This window comes from Arachis hypogaea, chromosome 19, assembly GCF_003086295.3.
Source record: "Arachis hypogaea cultivar Tifrunner chromosome 19, arahy.Tifrunner.gnm2.J5K5, whole genome shotgun sequence".
In the NCBI taxonomy this organism is placed as follows: Eukaryota; Viridiplantae; Streptophyta; class Magnoliopsida; order Fabales; family Fabaceae; genus Arachis; species Arachis hypogaea.
This window is the reverse complement of record NC_092054.1, coordinates 67,931,291-67,953,435: the sequence shown is the minus strand read 5'-3', so window position 1 is coordinate 67,953,435 and position 22,145 is coordinate 67,931,291. Positions and strand designations below refer to the sequence as shown.

Genomic DNA, 22,145 nt, shown 5'->3' with positions numbered 1-22,145 from the left:
ACTAAACTGACTTGATTATCGGTTTTTCGGTCGAATTGGATGGTTTAGTTTAGTTGTGAGAATAGATACTTTGCATGATCCACCAACACTATTAGTGTACAGTGGAGTATAATGTCCGGTTCTTGCGCCTGAACCCCACCAAATTTGTCCGAATCGCTCGATTTTTAGCAAATTTGACTGCTGTTGACCGGATTAATAGTATGTCCAATTTGCAGAGTGTACCAAATTGACTTGATTATTAGTTTTTGGGTCAAATCAGTTGGTCTGGTCTGATTGTGACGACAACACTTTGTATTTTGACTTTGTTATGGAGAATAATTTTGTCATTTTAATTGAACAAAACAAAATGTAAAAGAATAAAAGAAACATTAGAACACATGTGATATGAGAGGTACATGTATAAAGATTTATTAATTATGTACTGGTATAAAAAAATTTAAATATTTTAGTATAAAAATATATAGTGTAATGTTTATTCAAAGTAACTACAAACTGAAAGTATGGTATGCGATCGTGTAGTGGCAGACTGGCGGTGAGCCAGTAACTGCTACTGTTTTACAGAATGGAGGTGAGGTGAGATGAGCTCTTAGCTCTATGGTGTACCATTTGAGAGTGAGGGTGAGAGAAAGTTTGGGGTTGGTTTGATCAACATAGTATTTTTTTCTTTTTAAATGAAAGCAACATCGTTTCGGCCTTTCGGGGTGGAGAACTAAAAAAAAAAAAAATCCGATCCAGTATGGGTTTTTCAAATTCGCCGATTCATAAGCTTTTGTAAAGATAGGTTGAGTCAAACTGATTTTCATCGGTTTTGTTTTTTGTTTGATCCAATATCCAATTTGGACTAGTCGTGAAGTGGGATCGCCTTTCTTTCGTCTCGACCATTCAGGTCGGTCTGGTTTTTTAAATTATAGGGCATAGTTGTCAAAACTGAACTGGTGATCGAACCGGTCAGGTTACTAGTTTATTAGTTTATTGGTTTAACCGATGGATTACTGGTCCAACCGGTAAAACCAGTCTCGCATAAATAAAAAATAAAAAATAGTCAAAAATCTAAAATTAAAATTTGAAATACATATTTTTACTAACATTTTAAGAACAATTAAGTCTTGAATTCTATAAATAACTAATACAAAGATAGATATAAAATTAATCCGTACTACTATAATAGTATCTTAGTTAGACACAATAAGAATAACAATTTATGAATTATATCCAAAGAGGAATTTCAAAGTATGAATATCTTTATATAATTAAATAATTATATAAATTTGTTTTTCTTCTCAGAATAAGTAATTTTTATTTTAGTTTTATATTAATTATTATATTTTTATTTTAAAATTAATTAATTTGTACTTCAATTAAAAAATAATTAATTTAAAAAATATTGAATATAAAAAATATTGAGTTAAGTGTTTCCGTGTATATATATGTGTATTAGTTAAGATATTATATAAAATGAAATTTATACTATAAAAGCATTAATGATACCAAGAAAATATATTAGTGCAATGGTTGTCAATTTGGTCTTCATATGAGAAGAGCCAAAATTGATTCCCACCTCTTACAATACAATTTTTAAAATTTTCCAACCCTGCACGTTGATGTCAGCACGCATGAAGTCATCAGCATACAAGTTGACCGTTAACCATTGACCGTTGACTGTGTTATTGACTAGACCGATTCGGTTCTAGCTGTTAGTATACTAAATCAAATGAAATTCAGTTTATCGATTTTTTAATCGAACCAATCGGTTCTATCCAATTTTAACAACTATGCTATAGCGTAAAATTCAAGAAGCTATGGCTGCAACTTACCCAAAGAATTTTTACATTTTTTTATGGCTCTTGTTAGAAAAGTTTTTATTAATTAAAAATTGATTATTTCTGTAACTTTTCTTATGTAAAATATTGAAATTTGTTTTCGAGGCTTTAAAGCAACTCCCTAAAAAAATGATTCAGATAGCTGCAAAGTTTAGTGTTGAAAAGTTAGATATGAATACTTTTGATATGAAGATCAATGGTACACCAAGTTATGTACGCTCATGTTGCGAAGCTAGTTTGAAACGTCTTGGAGTTGAATACATTGATCTCTATTATCAGCATAGAGTGGACACAACAGTACCTATAGAAGACACAGTTAAGAACTTCTTTTAATAGTTTTACAAATTAAATGAATTGGAACATAGGACACATTATTCTATACTTGTCAAATCTTTTTAATACCTTTTTTTGTGTTTTATAATATCTTTTACTTTTAAAATTTGTTAAAATTATATATTATGAAATAGAAAAGGATGACATTCTAAAACTTTTTGACTTATTTTGTCTTATTAGGTGCATTATTAATAACTAGTTTGTTGTATTACAATAGATGTGTGAACTTAAGAAATTGGTGAAAGAAGGAAAAGTTAAATACATTGGATTATCTGAAGCTAGCTCGAATACAATAAAAAGGGCACATGTAGTTCATCCAATTACTGTTGTACAAATGGAATGGTCACTTTGGACTCGTGATATTGAAGAAGAGATAATTCCTATTTGCAGGTTAATTTTAGTTACTTAATTTCATAGAAGTAGGCAGGTATGAGACTTTTATGACTTGTTGTAATTTAAGATAAAAGAAAAAAACATAGACCTGTTGTTTCTAAATGTGTATTTCATTTATTTGTGATGATGTGAGATTGAGTTTTTCTAATATTTTTATTTTTTTAGAAAGCTTGGTATTAGAATTGTACCATATAGTCCTCTTGGTCGTGGCTTTTTTGGTGGCAAAGAAATTGTGAAAAACCTTCCAACTGATAGTGTTTTGGTCTGTATATTTATGAAACAAATTAAAGTTTCATCTAATCCTTATCTTTTTACTCCATAACTAGTTTGGCTTTTTGAAAAATTTTAAACTTATTTAATTTTGTGCTTTGTTTATAATTATGAATTTAATCTATCTTTTGCATCGTCAATGTGACTAGTAGTTATGGTAACTTAATATGATACTCAATTTAGTTTTTCAAGAGATGAAATTAAGATATTTACATCTATAAAATTTATTTTATTAAAAGATCAAATTAAGACTAAATTGAGTTTGACCTCTTATGTAAACTATCTGTTAAACTGCTATAGTAGTAATTATCTAAACACTTAAGTATTTTGCTAAATAAATTAGTAACAAAAATTTTAATTTAATTTATCCTTATATATTCAGAGATCAAATTGAATATTTTTATACTCAAAACCAAAGATTATTTGTAAAAATTCATAGATCAAATTCAACACTTATTCTAATAATTTTGCTATTATAGACAAAAAAGAATAATTATTTAGTTGTCTAATAGATGATTACTTTTTTATTTATTAGAATGCTCATTCTCGCTACTAAGCACAGAACTTGAAGAAGAACAAGAAGATATATGAGCGAATAGAAAGCCTTGCTAAGAAGCACCAATGCAGCCCTGTCCAATTAGCATTAGCATGGATTCTCCAACAAGGCAATGATGTTGCGCCTATCCCTGGTCAGTAACATAACAAAATATTATTATACATCTCTTTTTAATTTTCTTCATTTACAAGTATATATATATATAAGATGTAATATCAAATTTGGTTTTGAAAATTCTAAACACTCATTCAAATAGTCTTTGATTTTTTAAAATGAAGAAATTGATTTTTGAATTTTATAAATTGTATTCATCTTTAATTTAACTACTGTTAATAATTGACTTGGAACGTTACAATGTTAGTGTAGCATCCCCAACAGAAAATAACATGATTAAGATTTTAATATGATCAAATATATATCTTAAATTCGTTAATTATGTTTATTTTAGTGTCTACACCAATATAAAATTAATTAATCAAAATGAGTTTAATTAACTAATTTAGGACACCTATTTAATTATATTAGAATCTTAACTATGTCTCTTTATTACCGTGAGAGATGCTACACTGATATTTTAACGCTTCATATCAGTGTTAACAACACTTAAATTAAAGACAAACGAGATTCATAATTTATAAATTTAGAAACCAATTTGGTCCTTTCTAAAAGTCAAAAATTATTTATAGACGTTAAAATTTTTAGAGTACAAACTAGACATTACCTAATATATAATGTATGAAAAATAATATATATAATATTATTAGTTACTTGCTGAAATTTGTGTTCACCTTTACAGGAACAACCAAGACTAAGAATCTGGATCAAAACGTTAGTGCCTTAGCAGTGAGACTTGAAGAAATGGTCTTAAGAGAAATTTTTGATGCAATTCCAATTGGAGATGTAGCAGGTACTCATCACTTTAATGAAGCTTATAGAAAAGTTACATGGAAGTTTTCTAACACTCCACCAAAAGATTCAAGTACCTCTGCTTAAAGCACTCTATAATTGAACAATAGTGCACAAGTTTATCTCTTGAAGACAATTATGTGGAAGCATATATGCAGGATACTTTATAATAATACATTATGAGATACTTGTGAACTTGTATGAATAGTGTCATAGTGATATGGTTTGGTTCTTGGCTCGGTTGATTATTGTTTGTTTTGTTTTAAAATAAAATGAGTCCAGATTTACGAGTTCTGACTGACTAGCTGTTCTCTTAAGCTTAAGGCCTTGTAACTAAATAGACTGATTATTCAGGTTCTTACTTACTTGACTCCCCGATCTGTAAAGGAAGGAATGACAACACTAAAAAAAAAAGACTAATCTCAGCAAAATGAGTCATTTTCTATTACCCCTTGCAAACAAATCTGACTACTTTCTTCCTGACTTTCCAGGCATTCTCAATCACAGTACGAACATGTAAGTCAATAGAAAGATGAATCTTCTGCCTATCTTACCCTCTTCCCCTCTTGAGGGAATGCAGAGCTAGATGGAGGAATCTCAACCTATTTTAGTCTATGAGATTAGTGAGTTTTGTTGATGATTTAGTTCTTGAGATCCTTAATCTAATTTAGTCTATTAAATTCAAAAAAATACATTACATTAGTCTCAAGCTCATTTTCCATTACCGAAATAGTAACGTCGTGAGTGACGTGGCTTGCTCCTTGCCAAAGGCTAGGTAAGTCGGCAAATAAGTGGAATGACACCAATTTGATCCTTTTTCCCTTTTATAATCTAAACTAGTAACTGTCATCATTTTCTTCTTCATGTATGTGTGTAATACCCCAATTATCCTAAGCCTTACCTCTAGCCATAAAATCAAGGTTAATTAGAGGTTACAACAGTTCTAAGGCTTATACATATTTATATATAGAAGGAAATAATATATTCTAGAAGCCTGATGAAGGATACAGCTCATTTAACATGATTTGAAAAGCGCAGAACGTACTATCGAAGCTACTAACTTAAAGCACAAGAAATAAATACAGTATAGCAAAATATCATAGCATAATATTATAAGAATCTAGCCACAGCTCGTGGAGTTTAAACCGGCTAGCCATATATACAGACAACTAGAAGACTGTAGTTCGAAAGGGCTTATACAAGTTTTGTTCTCTCAAATAAAAGCCTCTAGGCAAAACAAAATTCAAAAGTGAGAGTACAAGTTAAAAATAACCAGGATAACAACAAAATAGAATAAGATCCTCCGCTCTGCTACCATCACCCAACTCACTGCGGTGGTTTGCGACCTGCATCTGAAAAACAACAACGTATGGAATGAGAACCGGAGGTTCTCAGTATGGTAACAGTGCCCAATGATGTAAGATGTAAGGCTTCGGAACGCCGAAGGCAATCCTAGAACTTCACATCACATACAGATATTCAAGCTTAGAACAAAATAAATAAATATTTAAAGAACTTAAACCATAAACCGGGTTATCTAAACTTAGGGGAATCCTAACTAATACCAATCACACCGCTGTATCCCACAGCCCTTGCCAACCTAACCTCCGTGCGATCCCATTGCCACCGCCTACCTAACCTCCTCAGCACCAGACAATCACAATTAATGCAAACAAGTAAAACACAGATAATATTCATATACAACAAGTGGTTCAAGAAGCAGGTAGGCATGTTATACAATTAGGCAAACTCAAGTAAACAAAGCAAGCAAGCATATAGAAGATGCATATGATGAATGTCTGTCCTATTGGCTGTGATATCACATGTCGGTTATCTCCAAACCCGACAGAAAATCCGGTCGACAACTCCCAGATTAGTCTCTCTATTGCGCATAAGGAGGAATAATTCCGAGGGATGAGTTCCCTACCACCTTCTCATTTCAGAGGGAAACATTTCGGGGGAGCGTGCCCTACCACCTTCCTCTAGTTGCCGCATGATTCCATGGGTTAGTGCCTTACCACCTTGCAATCAGAGAGAAATCGCATTTTCAGGAGGAATAATTCTGAGGGATGAGTGTCCTACCACCTTCTCCTTTCAGAGGGAAATATTCCGAGGGAGCGTGCCTTACCACCTTCCTCTGGTTGCGAGAAATATGAGCGAGAAGCCCAGTTTCAACTCTAACATCCGAACGTAGGCGGGAGACTGCCACAGCCCCTACGACGGAGAATAATGCATATCATAATCACATATTCAATCTCAGAGGTCGCTGCTCATAACACCCTTCCACTCATACTCGTCACAACCATCATTACTTCATAAGTTCCATTCCGAACTCCTTAGTTCATCAGTTTCTCAAATTCGTTGTCAGCAATCACCATATTCACCATTCTTTCTTCTCTCTCAACCAACTCGTCCCCACTACACCAGAAACCTAAACCTCCGTTTGCTAACTTATCAAAGTAAAACCCATACTAAACCTCCTAGGACCTTTTCCATGTTCCAATATCCAAAATTGAGCCCAAGAGTCTTAAAATGGTGTTACAGAGGCTTACAAGCTTGTTAGGAAGGTGAAATAGTTGAAAACAAGTTTTAAATTTTTGAAATAGGGCGTGTGCGTACGCACATGGGTATGCGTGCGCACGCCTTGGCAGATTTTTAAAGTGTGCGTATGCACAGGTACGAAAATTCACAAGTCTGTTCACTCGCACAAGCTGTGCTAGCGCCTCCAACAGACTGACCTTCCCAAAGTGTGCGTGCGCATAGGGCTGTACATACACACAGGTTGTAAAACTCCATTGGTGTGTGCGTGCACACATACCAGAAATCACAAAATTTTGCAACTCTACAAAATTTCAGATTTTTACACTAATCTTTGAATGATCATAACTTCCTCGACAAAATTCCATATTTTGCAAACTTTATATTAAATCGAAGGGTTTTCAACAATCTTTAATTCTAAACCAAATTCAACATGTTTTGAAAACTAAGGCAAACGTTATGATCAGACAAAGTTCACCAAAAATCTATTTTTACCCAAAACCTCAAATTTTTAACCAATCTCAATCCAAAACCAAATCAATCACATATCAACCATACCATAACAACCCAAAATTCATACCAAATACTAATTTTACTATTTCTCAGTCTCAAAAACCTCTAAGCCATTCAACAACTCTAAACCCAACCCAATCCACATATCTCAATTTACCAACTTTCACAAACCACATCCAACCAAAACAAGATTAAACTTCCAATTACAACACAATCTAACCCTTTGGATTACCATTCATCATTCACACCAATTTTTCTATCACACTTCAACATTCTCAAACTCAATTCTCAAACATATAGCATTACAAACAATTTTCCAACCAAAACATTCACAATCATTATTCTATCATCAATTTCAATATCAATCTCCCATATCCAACTACTAACATCAATATAGCCATTTATCATCCATTTCAAATCATCAATTACCATGGAAAACTTTCATCAACATAACCAAGTTCATCCATTCATCATAGTTCATCATACCTCAACATTTAACAACTCAACAACCATATCAACAACCCTCATCCACAACACCAATCATCAATACTCATTAACACCAACAATTCCCAATAATCATCAGCAACCACACTAATCCAACACAACCAATAATTAACATCAATTCACATTTAAATATTCATGCATCAATAACATTCAATCCTATCTTAGGGTCAACTAGCCTAAGTTTCCAAAAATATTACATATTACATAAAGGAAACCGAAACCATACCTTGGCCGATTTCTAAACGCTCCAAATACCAAAACGAAACCACCAAACTTGATCCAACGCCTCAACCAACTCCAACAAACACTAAAGCTCAAACTAACAACACATATATCACCAAAATCAAAACCTAAGATACACAAAACAACTAAACACAAGGGTTTAGTGGAGCCTTACCTTATCCAACATGATTAGGGATAAAATCCAATAATTATCCGCTACTAGAGATCACCTAAATAAGCAAAATCACAAAACTTGTTAAGAAACCAAACCCAAAAATGTGCAGGAACTTAGGGCTAGAAACTGGAGCATGAAGATAGATATATTACCAGATTTCTTTAGATAGAAAGGAAGATCTTGTAGAGGGTTTCGCGTGGCCGCAAACGGCTCATGAATCGGAGCTTCGTAGCTCAAGATATGGCTCCCGGAAGGTGGAGGTGAATAGTAACACCACCCCTTCTCTTCTCTTCTCTCAAAACCGCGTGGCTCTCTCTCTTTTGGGCTGGAAATGAACTCAAAGCTCATTTAATGAGCTTATATATGTTGGACCTTGGGCCCGGTTTGGGTTCAGTTTGGGTCCGGTCCAACTCATTAGCGTTTTTAGCCCATTTGGCCCAACTTTGGGCCAAACCTTTAACACTAACGCCTGGTTTTCTATTTCTAGTATGTTTCTAGAATTTTCGACTGTTTTTACTTTTTCTCGCATTGAATCCCTTTTGATAAATCAAATTTGCAAACCAAAATCACAAGTTAACAAAATCTTAGGACTCACTTTCCCTTTTTAAATCATATCATTTGACCAAAGGTTCCAGTCCTAGTTTCAAAACCAAATCATTCAAACTAGAGTTTCCAAACCAAGTTTAAAAATCAACCTAAGCTTTAAAACTTTTCAACACGAATGACGATAGTCTATACTATGAAGATAAGTTGAGATTTGGTCATCGTCTTCATAATTACTTCAACCCTATTGTTGTGATCTATCCGCCCCACGTGTTCCTCGGAGTGGACAATCTCTAACCAAATGTCCCAATGTGCCACACTTGTAACATAGTTTCTTACCCAACTGGCATGGCCTATTCGGATGGTAGTTCCCGCACTCATGACATTTTATATCAGGGGAGTAAGCTCTTGACCGCTTCCCCTCACCATATCTCTTGAAGTTCTGTCCCCTTGGTCCAAGGTAATCATCGCGTTCCCTACTAGTGTTCCCTCCATGAGTGTCCCTTGATGAGGCTACCATCTTTGTGTATTCCTCAACCACTCTTGCCTTGTTCACCAGATCGGAGAAAATCTGAATCTCTATAGGAGCCACGGCAGTCATGATGTCGTCCTTCAAGCCTCTTTGATACTTGAGACACTTCCAACTTTCATAGGTCTCCGGGGTACTCTGACATACACTAGAAAACCTACGGAGTTCCTCAAACTTGCTTGTTTAGTCCGCCACAGATAGGGAACTGTCCTTCAGTTGAATAAGTTCCATCTCTTTCGCTTCCCTTGCAGACTCAGGAAAGTACTTCTTGTAGAAGGCCGTCTGGAATATATCCCAAGGAACATAAGAGTTCTGAAGTTGGAGCAAGCGGCATTCTACCTGCCACCAATGCTGGGCCTCTTCCAGAAGCTGATAAGTAGCAAACTCCACGTATTGGTTGTTCGGGACATGCTGTGCTTGCAGTGCGCGCTCCATAGCTTGGAACCAATTATCAGCTTCCATGGGATTGGTCGATCCTCTGAAAGTTGGTGGGTGAACTTTCAGAAACGTAGCTAGGGTCATCAGAGCACCTCCCAAGTCATCACCCTTTCCGTCTCTATTCCCCACCGGTTGGCCTAACCTCTACGCAGCTTGCAAAGTCGCAATAGCATTTGCCTCCATGGTGTTTGCAAGATTCGCCATTGTCGCCATGAACTCGGTATGGTTATCAGCCGGTTGCTCGTTTCTACTCTCTCTTCATGAACGTGTACGACCTCGTTCGCAAGTAGCCATTAGGGTTCCTGTCTACACCAAACAATCGATATCAAGGTGATCAGTCTCAATATCAAAATCCTAGTGCTTCCATTATCCCAAACAGACACTCATAAACAAGCATGCTATACAATATCAAGTAGATAACCTAATAGCATTAAAGAAAAAGACACACAGAGTATACAACAAAGCACAATCGGTCCATCCCTCAGGTTCACGAGGACGAACCGCTCCGATACCACTAAATGTAACACCCCAATTACCCTAAGCCTTACCTCTAGCCGTAAAGCCAAGGTTAATCAAAGGTTACGACAGTCCTAAGGCTTATACATATTTATATATAGAAGGAAATAATATATTCTAGAAGCCTGATGAAGGATACAGCTCATTTAACAGGATTTGAAAAGCGCAGAACGTACTATTAAAGCTACTAACTTAAAGCACAAGAAATAAATACAGTATAGCAAAATATCATAGCATAATATTATAAGAATCTAGCCACAGCTCGCGGAGTTTAAGCAGGCTAGCCATATATACATACAACTAGAAGACTGTAGTTTGAAAGGGCTTATACAAGTTTTGTTCTCTCAAATAAAAGCCTCTAGGCAAAACAAAATACAAAAGTGAGAGTACAAGTTAAAAATAACCAGGATAACAACAAAATAGAATAAGATCCTCCGCTCTGCTACCATCACCCAACTCACTGCGGTGGTTTACAACCTGCATCTGAAAAACAACAACAACGTATGGAATGAGAACCAGAGGTTCTCAGTATGGTAACATTGTCCAATGATGTAAGATGTAAGGCTCCGGGACGCCGAAGGCAATCCTAGAACTTCACATCACATACGGATATTCAAGCTTAGAACAAAATGAATAAATATTTAAAGAACTTAAACCATAAACCGGGTTATCTAAACTTAGGGGAATTCTAACTAATACTAATCACACCGCTGTATCCCACAGCCCTTGCCAACCTAACCTCCGTGTGATCCCATCGCCACCGCCTACCTAACCTCCTCAGCACTAGACAATCACAATTAATGCAAACAAGTAAAACACAGATAATATTCATATACAACAAGTAGTTCAAGAAGCAGGTAGACATGTTATACAATTATGAAAACTCAAGTAAACAAAGCAAGCAAGCATATAGAAGATGCATATGATGAATGTCTGTCCTATTGGCTGTGATATCACATGTCGGTTATTGCCAAACCCGACAGAAAATCTGGTCGACAACTCCCGGATTAGTCTCTCTATTGCGCATAAGGAGGAATAATTCCGAGTGATGAGTGCTCTACCACCTTCTCCTTTCAGAGGAAAATATTTCGAGGGAGCGTGCCCTACCACCTTCCTCTGGTTGCGAGAAATATGAGTGAGAAGCCCAGCTTCAACTCTCAAATCCGAACGTAGGCGGAAGACTGCCATAGCCCCTACGGCAGAGAACAATGCATATCATAATCACATATTCAATCTCAGAGGCCGCTGCTCATAACACCCTTCGACTCATACTCGTCACAACCATCATTACTTCATAAGTTCCATTCCGAACTCCTTAGTTTATCAGTTTCTCAAATTCGTTGTCAGCAATCACCATATTCACTACTCTTCCTTCTCTCTCAACCAACTCGTCCCCACGACACCATAAATCTAAACTTCCGTTTGCTAACTTATCAAAGTAAAACCCAAACTAAACCTCCTAGGACCTTTCCCATGTTCCAATATCCAAAATTAAGCCCAAGAGTCTTAAAATGGTGTTACAGAGGCTTACAAGCTTACTGGGACGGTGAAATAGTTGAAAACAAGTTTTAAATTTTTGAGACAGGGCGTGTGCGTACGCACAGGGGTGTGCGTGCACACGCCCAGGCAGATTTTTAAACTGTGCGTACGCACAGGTACAAAAATTTACAAGTCTATTCACTCACACAAGCTGTGCTTGCACCCCAACAGACTGACCTTCTCAACGTGTGAGTGCCCATAGGGCTATGCGTACGCACAGGTTGTAAAACTCCATTGGTGTGTGCGTGCGCACAAGGCTGTGCGTGCGCACATACCAGAAATCACAAAATTCTACAACTCTACAAAATTTCAGATTTTGACACTAATCTTTGAATGATCATAACTTCCTTGACAAAATTCCAAATTTTACAAACTCTATATTAAATCGAAGGGTTTTCAACAATCTTTAATTCTAAACCAAATTCAACAGATTTTGAAAACTGAGGCAAAAATTATGATCAGATAAAGTTCACTAAAAATCTATTTTTACCCAAAATCTCAAATTTTTAACCAATCTCAATCCAAAACCAAATCAGAGAATAATGCATATCATAATCACATATTCAATCTCAGAGGTCGCTGCTCATAACACCCTTCCACTCATACTCGTCACAACCATCATTACTTCATAAGTTCCATTCCGAACTCCTTAGTTCATCAGTTTCTCAAATTCGTTGTCAGCAATCACCATATTCACCACTCTTTCTTCTCTCTCAACCAACTCGTCCCCACTACACCAGAAACCTAAACCTCCGTTTGCTAACTTATCAAAGTAAAACCCATACTAAACCTCCTAGGACCTTTTCCATGTTCCAATATCCAAAATTGAGCCCAAGAGTCTTAAAATGGTGTTACAGAGGCTTACAAGCTTGTTAGGAAGGTGAAATAGTTGAAAACAAGTTTTAAATTTTTGAAATAGGGCGTGTGCGTACGCACATGGGTATGCGTGCGCACGCCTTGGCAGATTTTTAAAGTGTGCGTATGCACAGGTACGAAAATTCACAAGTCTGTTCACTCGCACAAGCTGTGCTAGCGCCTCCAACAGACTGACCTTCCCAAAGTGTGCGTGCGCATAGGGCTGTACATACACACAGGTTGTAAAACTCCATTGGTGTGTGCGTGCACACATACCAGAAATCACAAAATTTTGCAACTCTACAAAATTTCAGATTTTTACACTAATCTTTGAATGATCATAACTTCCTCGACAAAATTCCATATTTTGCAAACTTTATATTAAATCGAAGGGTTTTCAACAATCTTTAATTCTAAACCAAATTCAACATGTTTTGAAAACCGAGGCAAACGTTATGATCAGACAAAGTTCACCAAAAATCTATTTTTACCCAAAACCTCAAATTTTTAACCAATCTCAATCCAAATCCAAATCAATCACATATCAACCATACCATAACAACCCAAAATTCATACCAAATACTAATTTTACTATTTCTCAGTCTCAAAAACCTCTAAGCCATTCAACAACTCTAAACCCAACCCAATCCACATATCTCAATTTACCAACTTTCACAAACCACATCCAACCAAAACAAGATTAAACTTCCAATTACAACACAATCTAACCCTTTGGATTACCATTCATCATTCACACCAATTTTTCTATCACACTTCAACATTCTCAAACTCAATTCTCAAACATATAGCATTACAAACAATTTTCCAACCAAAACATTCACAATCATTATTCTATCATCAATTTCAATATCAATCTCCCATATCCAACTACTAACATCAATATAGCCATTTATCACCCATTTCAAATCATCAATTACCATGGAAAACTTTCATCAACATAACCAAGTTCATCCATTCATCATAGTTCATCATACCTCAACATTTAACAACTCAACAACCATATCAACAACCCTCATCCACAACACCAATCATCAATACTCATTAACACCAACAATTCCCAATAATCATCAGCAACCACACTAATCCAACACAACCAATAATTAACATCAATTCACATTTAAATATTCATGCATCAATAACATTCAATCCTATCTTAGGGTCAACTAGCCTAAGTTTCCAAAAACATTACATATTACATAAAGGAAACCGAAACCATACCTTGGCCGATTTCCAAACACTCCAAACACCAAAACGAAATTACCAAACTTGATCCAAAGCCTCAACCGACTCCAACAAACACCAAAGCTCAAACTAACAACACATATATCACCAAAATCAAAACCTAAGATACACAATACAACTAAACACAATGTTTTAGTGGAGCCTTACCTCACCCAATGAGATTACAGGTAAAATCCAACAATTACCCGCTACTAGAGATCACCTAAACAAGCAAAATCACAAAACTTGCTAAGAAACCAAACCCAAAAACACGCAGGATATTAGGGATAGAAACTGGAGCATAAAGAGAGAGATCTTATCAGATTTCTTTAGATGGAAAGGAAGAGCTCATCGAGAGCTTCGCGTGGCCACAAACGGCTTGTCAATCAGAGCTCCGTAGCTCAAGATATGGCTCCCGAAAGGTGGAGGTGAATAGTAACACCACCCGTTCTCTTCTCTTCTCTCAAAACCGCGTGGCTCTCTCTCTTTTGAGCTGGAAATGAACTCAAAGCTCATTTAATGAGCTTATATATGTTGGACCTTGGGCTCAGTTTGGGTCCGATCCAACTCGTTAGCGTTTTTAGCCCGTTTGGCCTAACTTTGGGCCAAACCTTTAACACTAATGCCCTGTTTTCTATTTCTAGTATGTTTCTAGGATTTTTGATTGTTTTTACTTTTTCTCGCACAGAACTGGGCAGATTTAAACCGGTTCGACCGGTTCAATTACCGGTTTGCGGTTTTTCACGATTTTTTGCAAAAAACACATTTTCTGACTCGGAAAGACCTACTGAGTCCAAAAATTATATTTAAATCCCCAAATTCTCATTCTAACGTTCCGGAACTTAATTTGGGCATTTAAATTATTTTATTCATGAAAACTCCGGTTCTTACATTGTGCATCTGTTTTTGATGCTGCCAAGGTTCTTCTCTCTCCTCACAACTGCTCCTTTCCCTCTCTTCTGCTACTACCGCCACCTCATTTTCTTCTCCGCAAACTTCTGCCACCTCTCCACTCCCACTTCATCTTTCGAACCCTCTCCTCCTAAGCTCAAATCCTCCAAGCACCATCACCATCTATAACCATAATAACAACACCAGCAGCAACACTTTTAAACCGTAGCAGCTTTTTCTCCTTCTTCTTTCGACACCTTTCCTTGCTCAGTCTCCTACCCACAACCCGAGTGGTCTTGCTTCTTCTCCCACCTCACCTCTGTAACACCCTAGCACACAGAGCTTTACGCTTAAGTCATAAATTAATGGTAGCGAGGCATTACTACACTTAGACTTATATATATATAGAAGGATAATATTAAAACTAGGAGCCTGTAAAGAAAACTTGAATATCGTCAGCCATCAAACACTCACGAGATATGCTAAAACAATAGAGCATCATATACAGAAGTGAAAATATCAGAAGTTTAATAAGAATGTACATAATAAAGTATATACATAATATTTACCAGTCTTGACCCGAGAAGAATGGTAGGCTAAAATTTTACGTCACTAGAGAAAATACAAAAATATAAACCTATCTCCCAATTAAAAAGCCTCTAAGAGGAATTAAAGTCATATACAAAATAATTTCAGAAGGGGGAGAAATCTAGCATCAAAACAAAATCCCAACAAATAATCCTCTTCGCTTTGTCACCTGAAATTTGCACTCTCACCGAGATGCGTTGAGTCCCATATCTGAAAAAGATAAGATAAGAACAATGGGTAGGAACCCAAAGGTTCCCAGTAGGGTAACAGTTCCAAATAATGACTACATAAGGTTGGAATTCAAGCCTAGAGTCTTAGGTAATCCGTACAAGTTAATTTGCTATGGTATGGGTGATTTAAATTACCACTAGTCTCATCCATGACTAATAGTCATCATCATTATTCTCAGTCTCAAGTCTTTTCATGGGTCAAACATAAACAATAATTAATACAAAGCAATCACAAATATAAAACACTTATGACTAGCATAATTAGCAATTAAACAGATTATCAATTAGGCAAACCAAGTAATTATGCACGCCCAAATAATTACAAACAAATGCACATGATGCATGCTTGTCCTACTGGCCATGAGCTCACGTGTCAGTTATACTGCCAGACTTGACACATCTGGTAGCTAACCTGGATATACCTGTCGTGCATCCCTAGAGGAACATCCCAGACTTATCATAAGCTGGTCTTGGGAGGGAGAGTTCTCTGTCACGTTTTGGGAGGGAGAGTGCCCTATCACCTTCTCACTAGAGGTAGCGCTATTTGGAATATAATGCCCGACCACACTTAACAATCAAAGAGACTGTGATGCAATAAGAAAGGGAATCCTCAACCTAACTTGTCCACACCATAATTTGGAATTGAACAGAAGGAAATCCTCAACCTTCTATCCAATCCCCTCCGATGCAACAAGAAAGGGAATCCTCAACCCCACTTGTCCACTGCAACAAGAGAGGGAATTCTCAGCCTTACTTGTTCATCGCTTCTTGACGAACGGGTTTTCTGTCGGTAAAGAATTTTTATTAAAATAATCACGTTGTAAGTATAGCTTCTAGACCGAAAAAAAATCCTTTCGTACAAAAGTTTGGTTGTCACAAGTAACAAAACCCAATAAAATTTATAACCGAAGTATTTAAACCTCGGGTTATCTTCTCAAGGAATTGTAGGAAAGTATGATTTATTATTGGTTATGAAAAAGGTATAATTTTGGGTTTTTGAAATAAGGAACAAGTAATTTAAATGACAGGAAAAATAAATTAATAGTTAAGAAAACTCTTGGCAAGGTATGAGAACTGAAAATCCCATCCTAGTTATCCTTATCAGGTGTGATGAGAATTGTTTATTGCTCCCACTTAGTTAACCCTTACTAAATAAAGGAAAGTCAAATGGACTAATTAACTTGATTCCTTAAGTCCTAGTCAACTCCTATGGAAAGACTAGCTTTAGAGGGATCCAAATCAATAAGCAAGTTCCAATTTTCAATCAACCGCTAAGTTTGACAACTCAAGTGTCACCAATTACTTAACCAAAGCCAAAAGGGGAAAAATATAAATTATTTATATCATAAATAGAAGAAAGCAATCATAAATCTGAAATACTTCAATTTGTATTAAATAAGAAAATCAATTCTAATATGGAAAGGTTCATAAGCCAATTTGGCAACATAAGTAATTAACAAGTAAAAGCATTAGAATAAATAAAAGTAGAAGAGAAACATAAATTAAAGGAACATTAAACCTAGAATTTGAGAAGAAATAAACCTAACCTAAGAGAAATCCTAAATCCTAAAACCTGAGAGAGAGAGGAGAGAGCCTCTCTCTTTAGAAAACTACATTTAAAACCTAAAATTATGAATTATGAATGTTGTATCTCTCTCCGAATGAATGGATTGATTCTCCCACTTTATAGCCTCTAATATGTGTTTTCTGGGCAAAAAACTGGGTCAAAAACAGCCCAGAAATCGCTCCCAGCAATTTCTGATACGTACAGGTCGCGGCACTGTCACGCATACGTGTCGTCCATGCATACGCGTGATCCACGTGTGCGCATTGCCTATCTTCGGGGCAGCTATGACGAATTATATATTTTTGCAAAGTCCCGAATGTTAACTTTCCAACGCAATGAGAACCGCATCATTTAGACCTCTGTAGCTCAAGTTATGGTCGATTTAGTACCAAGAGGTCAGGCTGGACAGCTTTAGCAGTTCCTTCAGTTTCTTGTATTCCTTCCACTTTTGCATGCTTCCTTTCCATCCTCTAAGCCATTCCTATCCTGTAAACTCTGAAATCACTTAACACACATATCACGGCATCGAATGGTAATAAGAGAGGATTAATATTAGCAAATATAAGGCCCAAGAAGCATGTTTTCAATCATAGCACAAAATCAGGAAGGAAAACGTAAAACATGCGAATTGTATGAATAAGTGTGAGAATATTGGGTAAAATTCACTAGATTAAGCATAGGATAAACCCTAAAAATGGGGTTTATCACTTCTCCACCATCCTTGCCAACTGCAGGTGTCTCATTAGTGACACAAGCGGGACAAAATCCATGTCCTTGCCAATCAATTATCATGCCACTTTTATAATCATAGTCAATCATAATCATAATCATAATCTTAACCAATCACATGAGGTATAATTCCTCATAACTCCATCTGTTATTAAAACAATTAACATCATCAATCCGTGAGTAGGACAAAGCCACCGTCCTCACTGTGGGCGGGACGAACCACCATTCCCACAATATTTATATATCAATTAACAAGTTTTTATCAGGAAACGATTCAATAAAATTCATTATACCCATCCCCAACATATTCAAAGTCTTTAAATGGTTATTAGACTCCATATGGAGGTTACAGAGGGGTATAGACTTGCCAAAAAGGGTTAACAGTTCAAAATTAGCATTTCATAAAAATCAGGGGAAAGGTGCACACGCAGACATCATGCATATGCACGGAACCCAATATTGCTAGTTAAAGATTCTTGAAAGATCGTACGCAGGCATCGTGTGTACGCATGAAACTAGGCACTGCTACATAATCTGTAGAATTCAATTACAACCACTAAAATTCTAAAGATCATAACTTTTAGTACAAAATTCATTTTCTTCTATTCTTTAAAGACAATAAAATAGACATTCCTAAGTTTATTTCAACACAAGTTTCATTAATTTTCAAGTTTCGAGCACTAAGTTATGGCCCTCCAAAGTTAGGCTAAAAATATGCCATAGTGCAGAATTTTCTGCACCACTTGGAAAATCCCCAATTTTACACCAAATTGTCATCCATTATATACCAACCTAGGCAAATCCAAGTCTAGGCTACTACTCATCAATTTCACCCTTATGTCCACCTGGCTCCTCGCTATATGCCTCATCTTATCCTTAATTTTTTCTCCTCACAAAACTTCCCTAAACAATTAACAATATTCACTCCAAATTCAATTTCATATATTCATCATATAAATTCCAATTTCAACAATTAGACCACAACACATCAATACATCCCAAGCAATAGGAACTCCATCAAAATTAAGGCCTCCGGCCATTTTCATCCAACATTCAATATCATCCAAAATCATATATTCATATTAAACCACCATCATCAACAATATCAATTCAATAATATCTTAATGTCAACTAGCCTAGGGTTTCACATAACATTACATAATGATTATCCAAAACCAATACTCGTAACTTAGTTGACAGCGGTCCCAACCTCTTGAGTCTTTCTCTCCAGCTAATCCAAGCCTCAATCAAGTCCTCAGAATCTAAGCCTCAATCAACGCTATTCAATATAATTTTATTCAAATTATACAAGGTTCATACTAGGGTTTCACACAAATTAAAGGAAAGTAAAGGGAAAGAGTTCCCTTACCTTATTCCACATGAACATAAGTTAAACTCTGCTAGAATTTAAGCTTCCCATAAAGCATCAAAACCACAATTTTCAATACCCACACTACCCAAAATGCGAAATATGTGAGAAATAGAGAGAAGTTCTCACAATTACTCACTGCAAAAGTGGTATAAAAACGTAGAGAAAGGTGAGAGCGATGCATAGCCGCAAATGGGTCATCGATCAGAGCTCCAATTTGTGAAAAAAAAGTATACTTGAAGGTGAAACTAAATAGTGTTAAAGGGTTTTTCTCTCTTCTTCTACTCACTCTCGAGTTCTCTCTCTCATTTTGCCAAATGTGTGTGAAATAAAGGTGGAATCACATTTCTTGACTCCTTAAATGAGGGGTCGTTTTGTCCTTTTGCCTATTGGCCCTACCTAGGGTCAAAATCTTAAAGGTATATGTTCCGGTTTGCATTCTAAATATTTTTCTAGTCATTTTTATATTTTTATTTTTCTCATACGTAGTACTGGACAGACCTTGTGCCCAAGACCAAGTATATAATATCCACACTTAATGAAATTTCAGCCACCCCCTTATTATTTTGAGAAAGCAACGATGGAGGGAGAAGAGAAAAGAGAGGTGAGAGCAAACCCTAACCTCATCACCTTCAAACCACCGTAACTTTTTCTATGGAGCTTCGATCGCCGCGCCATTTATGGCCACGCAAAACTTATCTGCTCCTCTTCAATTCTATCTAACTAGTCTGTGAATAACTCGAAATTCTAGCTCCAGTTTCTCATTCAAAGCTGATTTTACGTTTTAAACTTGGGCATTGAGGATTTTTTGTGATTTTGATGTTATAAGAGTCCTCTAGCTTGTGTTCTTGGTGATTTCCATCACTAAATTCAGTAGGTTAAGGTAAAGAAGCCTAATCCCTTTATTTTTCCTAATTATGTATAAAACCTTAGCTTGAAAAACATGAAACGTTGGTTAAATTAGATTTGGGTAGAGTTGATTGGTGATTTCGGTGCAAGTTCGATTGCTTGATTTTAGTTGTTGCGAAATTTGGAGTTGGGTTGCTTTTGGAGGCTTGGTGTCAATTGAGGTTTGGGTCAATCCGGAGCAAAAATTCAAGTGTTGGAAAACCTCCGTCATTAAAGTACGGGTCTTAATTTTAGATAGACACTATGTAACATATGTGAAAACCTAGGTTAGTTTTCTCTAGGATAACGTTGAATAAAGAAATTTTTATTGTGAATGATTAATGCTTAGTGTGGATTTTGTGTTGTTGATGATTGAAATGATGATGTGTGTTAGCATAAATTTGATTAAGAATGCATATGTATGGTTGAAATAAAAAATGTTGTGGTATGTTCGCCTATGAAAGGCTAAGTGATGAGAATTGGGCTGGAGGCCGAAATAAGGTGAGATATCCCCTATATGGTAAGTCATGGTAAGTGGTGAATTTGTCATGAGTGAATTGTTGTTGGAATAATGAGGATATGGTTATATGAAGAAATTGTTATTTGATTATCGATAGAAAACTTATGAAATTGGAAAGATTGTGTTGGGACTTGTTTGATTAGGTGTTGAATGGATGTAAGTTGATAAGGGAATGTTAAGATGCTTAGGAATGGTTTTAGAACTATTGAAAATGAATGGGATTGAGTTTTGGTAAAAATTTGGCGATTGGGTGATTTTGGTAAAAATAGAATTTTGATCAACTTCAACGGGGCATAACTTGGCAGTTGAAGCTTGGATTTGTATGAAATTTATCTTAAATGGAAGCTAGTGAAAGGATCTCTAAAACGGTATAAGAATAGAAGGAAATAAAATTTTATAGAGAAAGTTATGAACGATTGAAAATCGGTATTCAAATCTGAAAATTGAGATCTTGTAGAAAACCAGAAATTCTGGTCATGTACCCATGCACAGTATGGTGCATCCACACAGCACAGAACGTGCTTGAATACTCGTGCGTATGCACGAAGGGTGTGCATATGCACGCCCAGGAATTTTTCAAGTTGTGCGTATGCAGAGGGGTCATGCGTACACACAAGTTGGGAAGTCCTTTTGATTTGTGCATACACACAAGTCCTGTTTTCTAAATTAAACTATGTCTTTGACTGTTTAGCTTTCCTGGCAAACTTTTAAACTTCTGAAACCCCTATTTAAGGTCTAAAAACTAGTTTTTAGGCTCTGGAATGAGAGAATATATTGAAGGCATCAAATTGAATTATTCTCGGATAAACGCTTGGTTAAACTGAATGACATAGTTACGAGGATGGTGATTCGTTCCACCTGCGGTGAGGATGGTGGTATTATCCCGCTTACGATATAATGGAATTGATGACTTAATAGAAAATCGGGGTGAATGGACTTAAGATTTGATGAGTTGACACTAAATTGAGATTAATGAGTTTAATAACTAATGATATTGCTGAAAGATATGGATGTAGACTTTTTATGGCCCCGAATGGCTGGATTGGTGAAGACAATGGCATTGTCTTGCTCATGGATTGGAAAATTGAAAAAGAAGAATTCCCTTTCTTGTGTTATGGTTATGACTGAGATTTAATGTTGAGCACAATCTTGTGAGGACGACGATACGTAATGCTCACTTGAGATAATGTGCGTGAGGCTCAGTGAGGACGGCGATATGTAATACCTACTTAAGACCTAAAGGAAGGTCCCATGAGGACGGCGATACATATCACTCATCGAGGAAATGAATTTGATCAGTGGGGATGGCGATATGTAATGCCCATTGGACTTGAAACTAACAGTACATCTTGGTGGAGATGGCGATATGTAACGCCACGCGAGACTGTGAGTACGGCTCCGTGAGGATAGAGATATATAACGCTCACTGGAGACCGAATGAATGATTCCCATGAGGACGACGATACGTAAC

The 22,145-nt window shown here is 36.2% G+C and overlaps 1 protein-coding gene across 1 annotated transcript; it reads left to right on the top strand.

Moving 5' to 3' along the window:
* The first annotated feature begins 1,384 nt into the window (after nucleotides 1-1,384).
* On the top strand, nucleotides 1,385-4,302 carry LOC112776741 (probable aldo-keto reductase 1). The gene is made up of 4 exons (XM_072227201.1): nucleotides 1,385-2,135; nucleotides 2,371-2,543; nucleotides 3,352-3,505; nucleotides 4,169-4,302. The coding sequence occupies exons 1-3, from the start codon at nucleotides 1,950-1,952 to the stop codon at nucleotides 3,383-3,385; spliced, it is 393 nt and encodes a 130-aa protein (XP_072083302.1). The 5' UTR covers nucleotides 1,385-1,949; the 3' UTR covers nucleotides 3,386-3,505; nucleotides 4,169-4,302.
* The last annotated feature ends 17,843 nt before the right edge of the window (nucleotides 4,303-22,145 follow it).

Excerpts from the sequence above, each read along its gene's own strand:
- LOC112776741 (XM_072227201.1), top strand. The coding sequence starts at position 1,950 with ATGATTCAGATAGCTGCAAAGTTTAGTGTTGAAAAGTTAGATATGAAT. Across the intron at positions 2,136-2,370 it reads CAGTACCTATAGAAGACACA|ATGTGTGAACTTAAGAAATT; the intron begins GTTAAGAACTTC and ends GTATTACAATAG. Across the intron at positions 2,544-3,351 it reads GAGATAATTCCTATTTGCAG|AATGCTCATTCTCGCTACTA; the intron begins GTTAATTTTAGT and ends TTTATTTATTAG.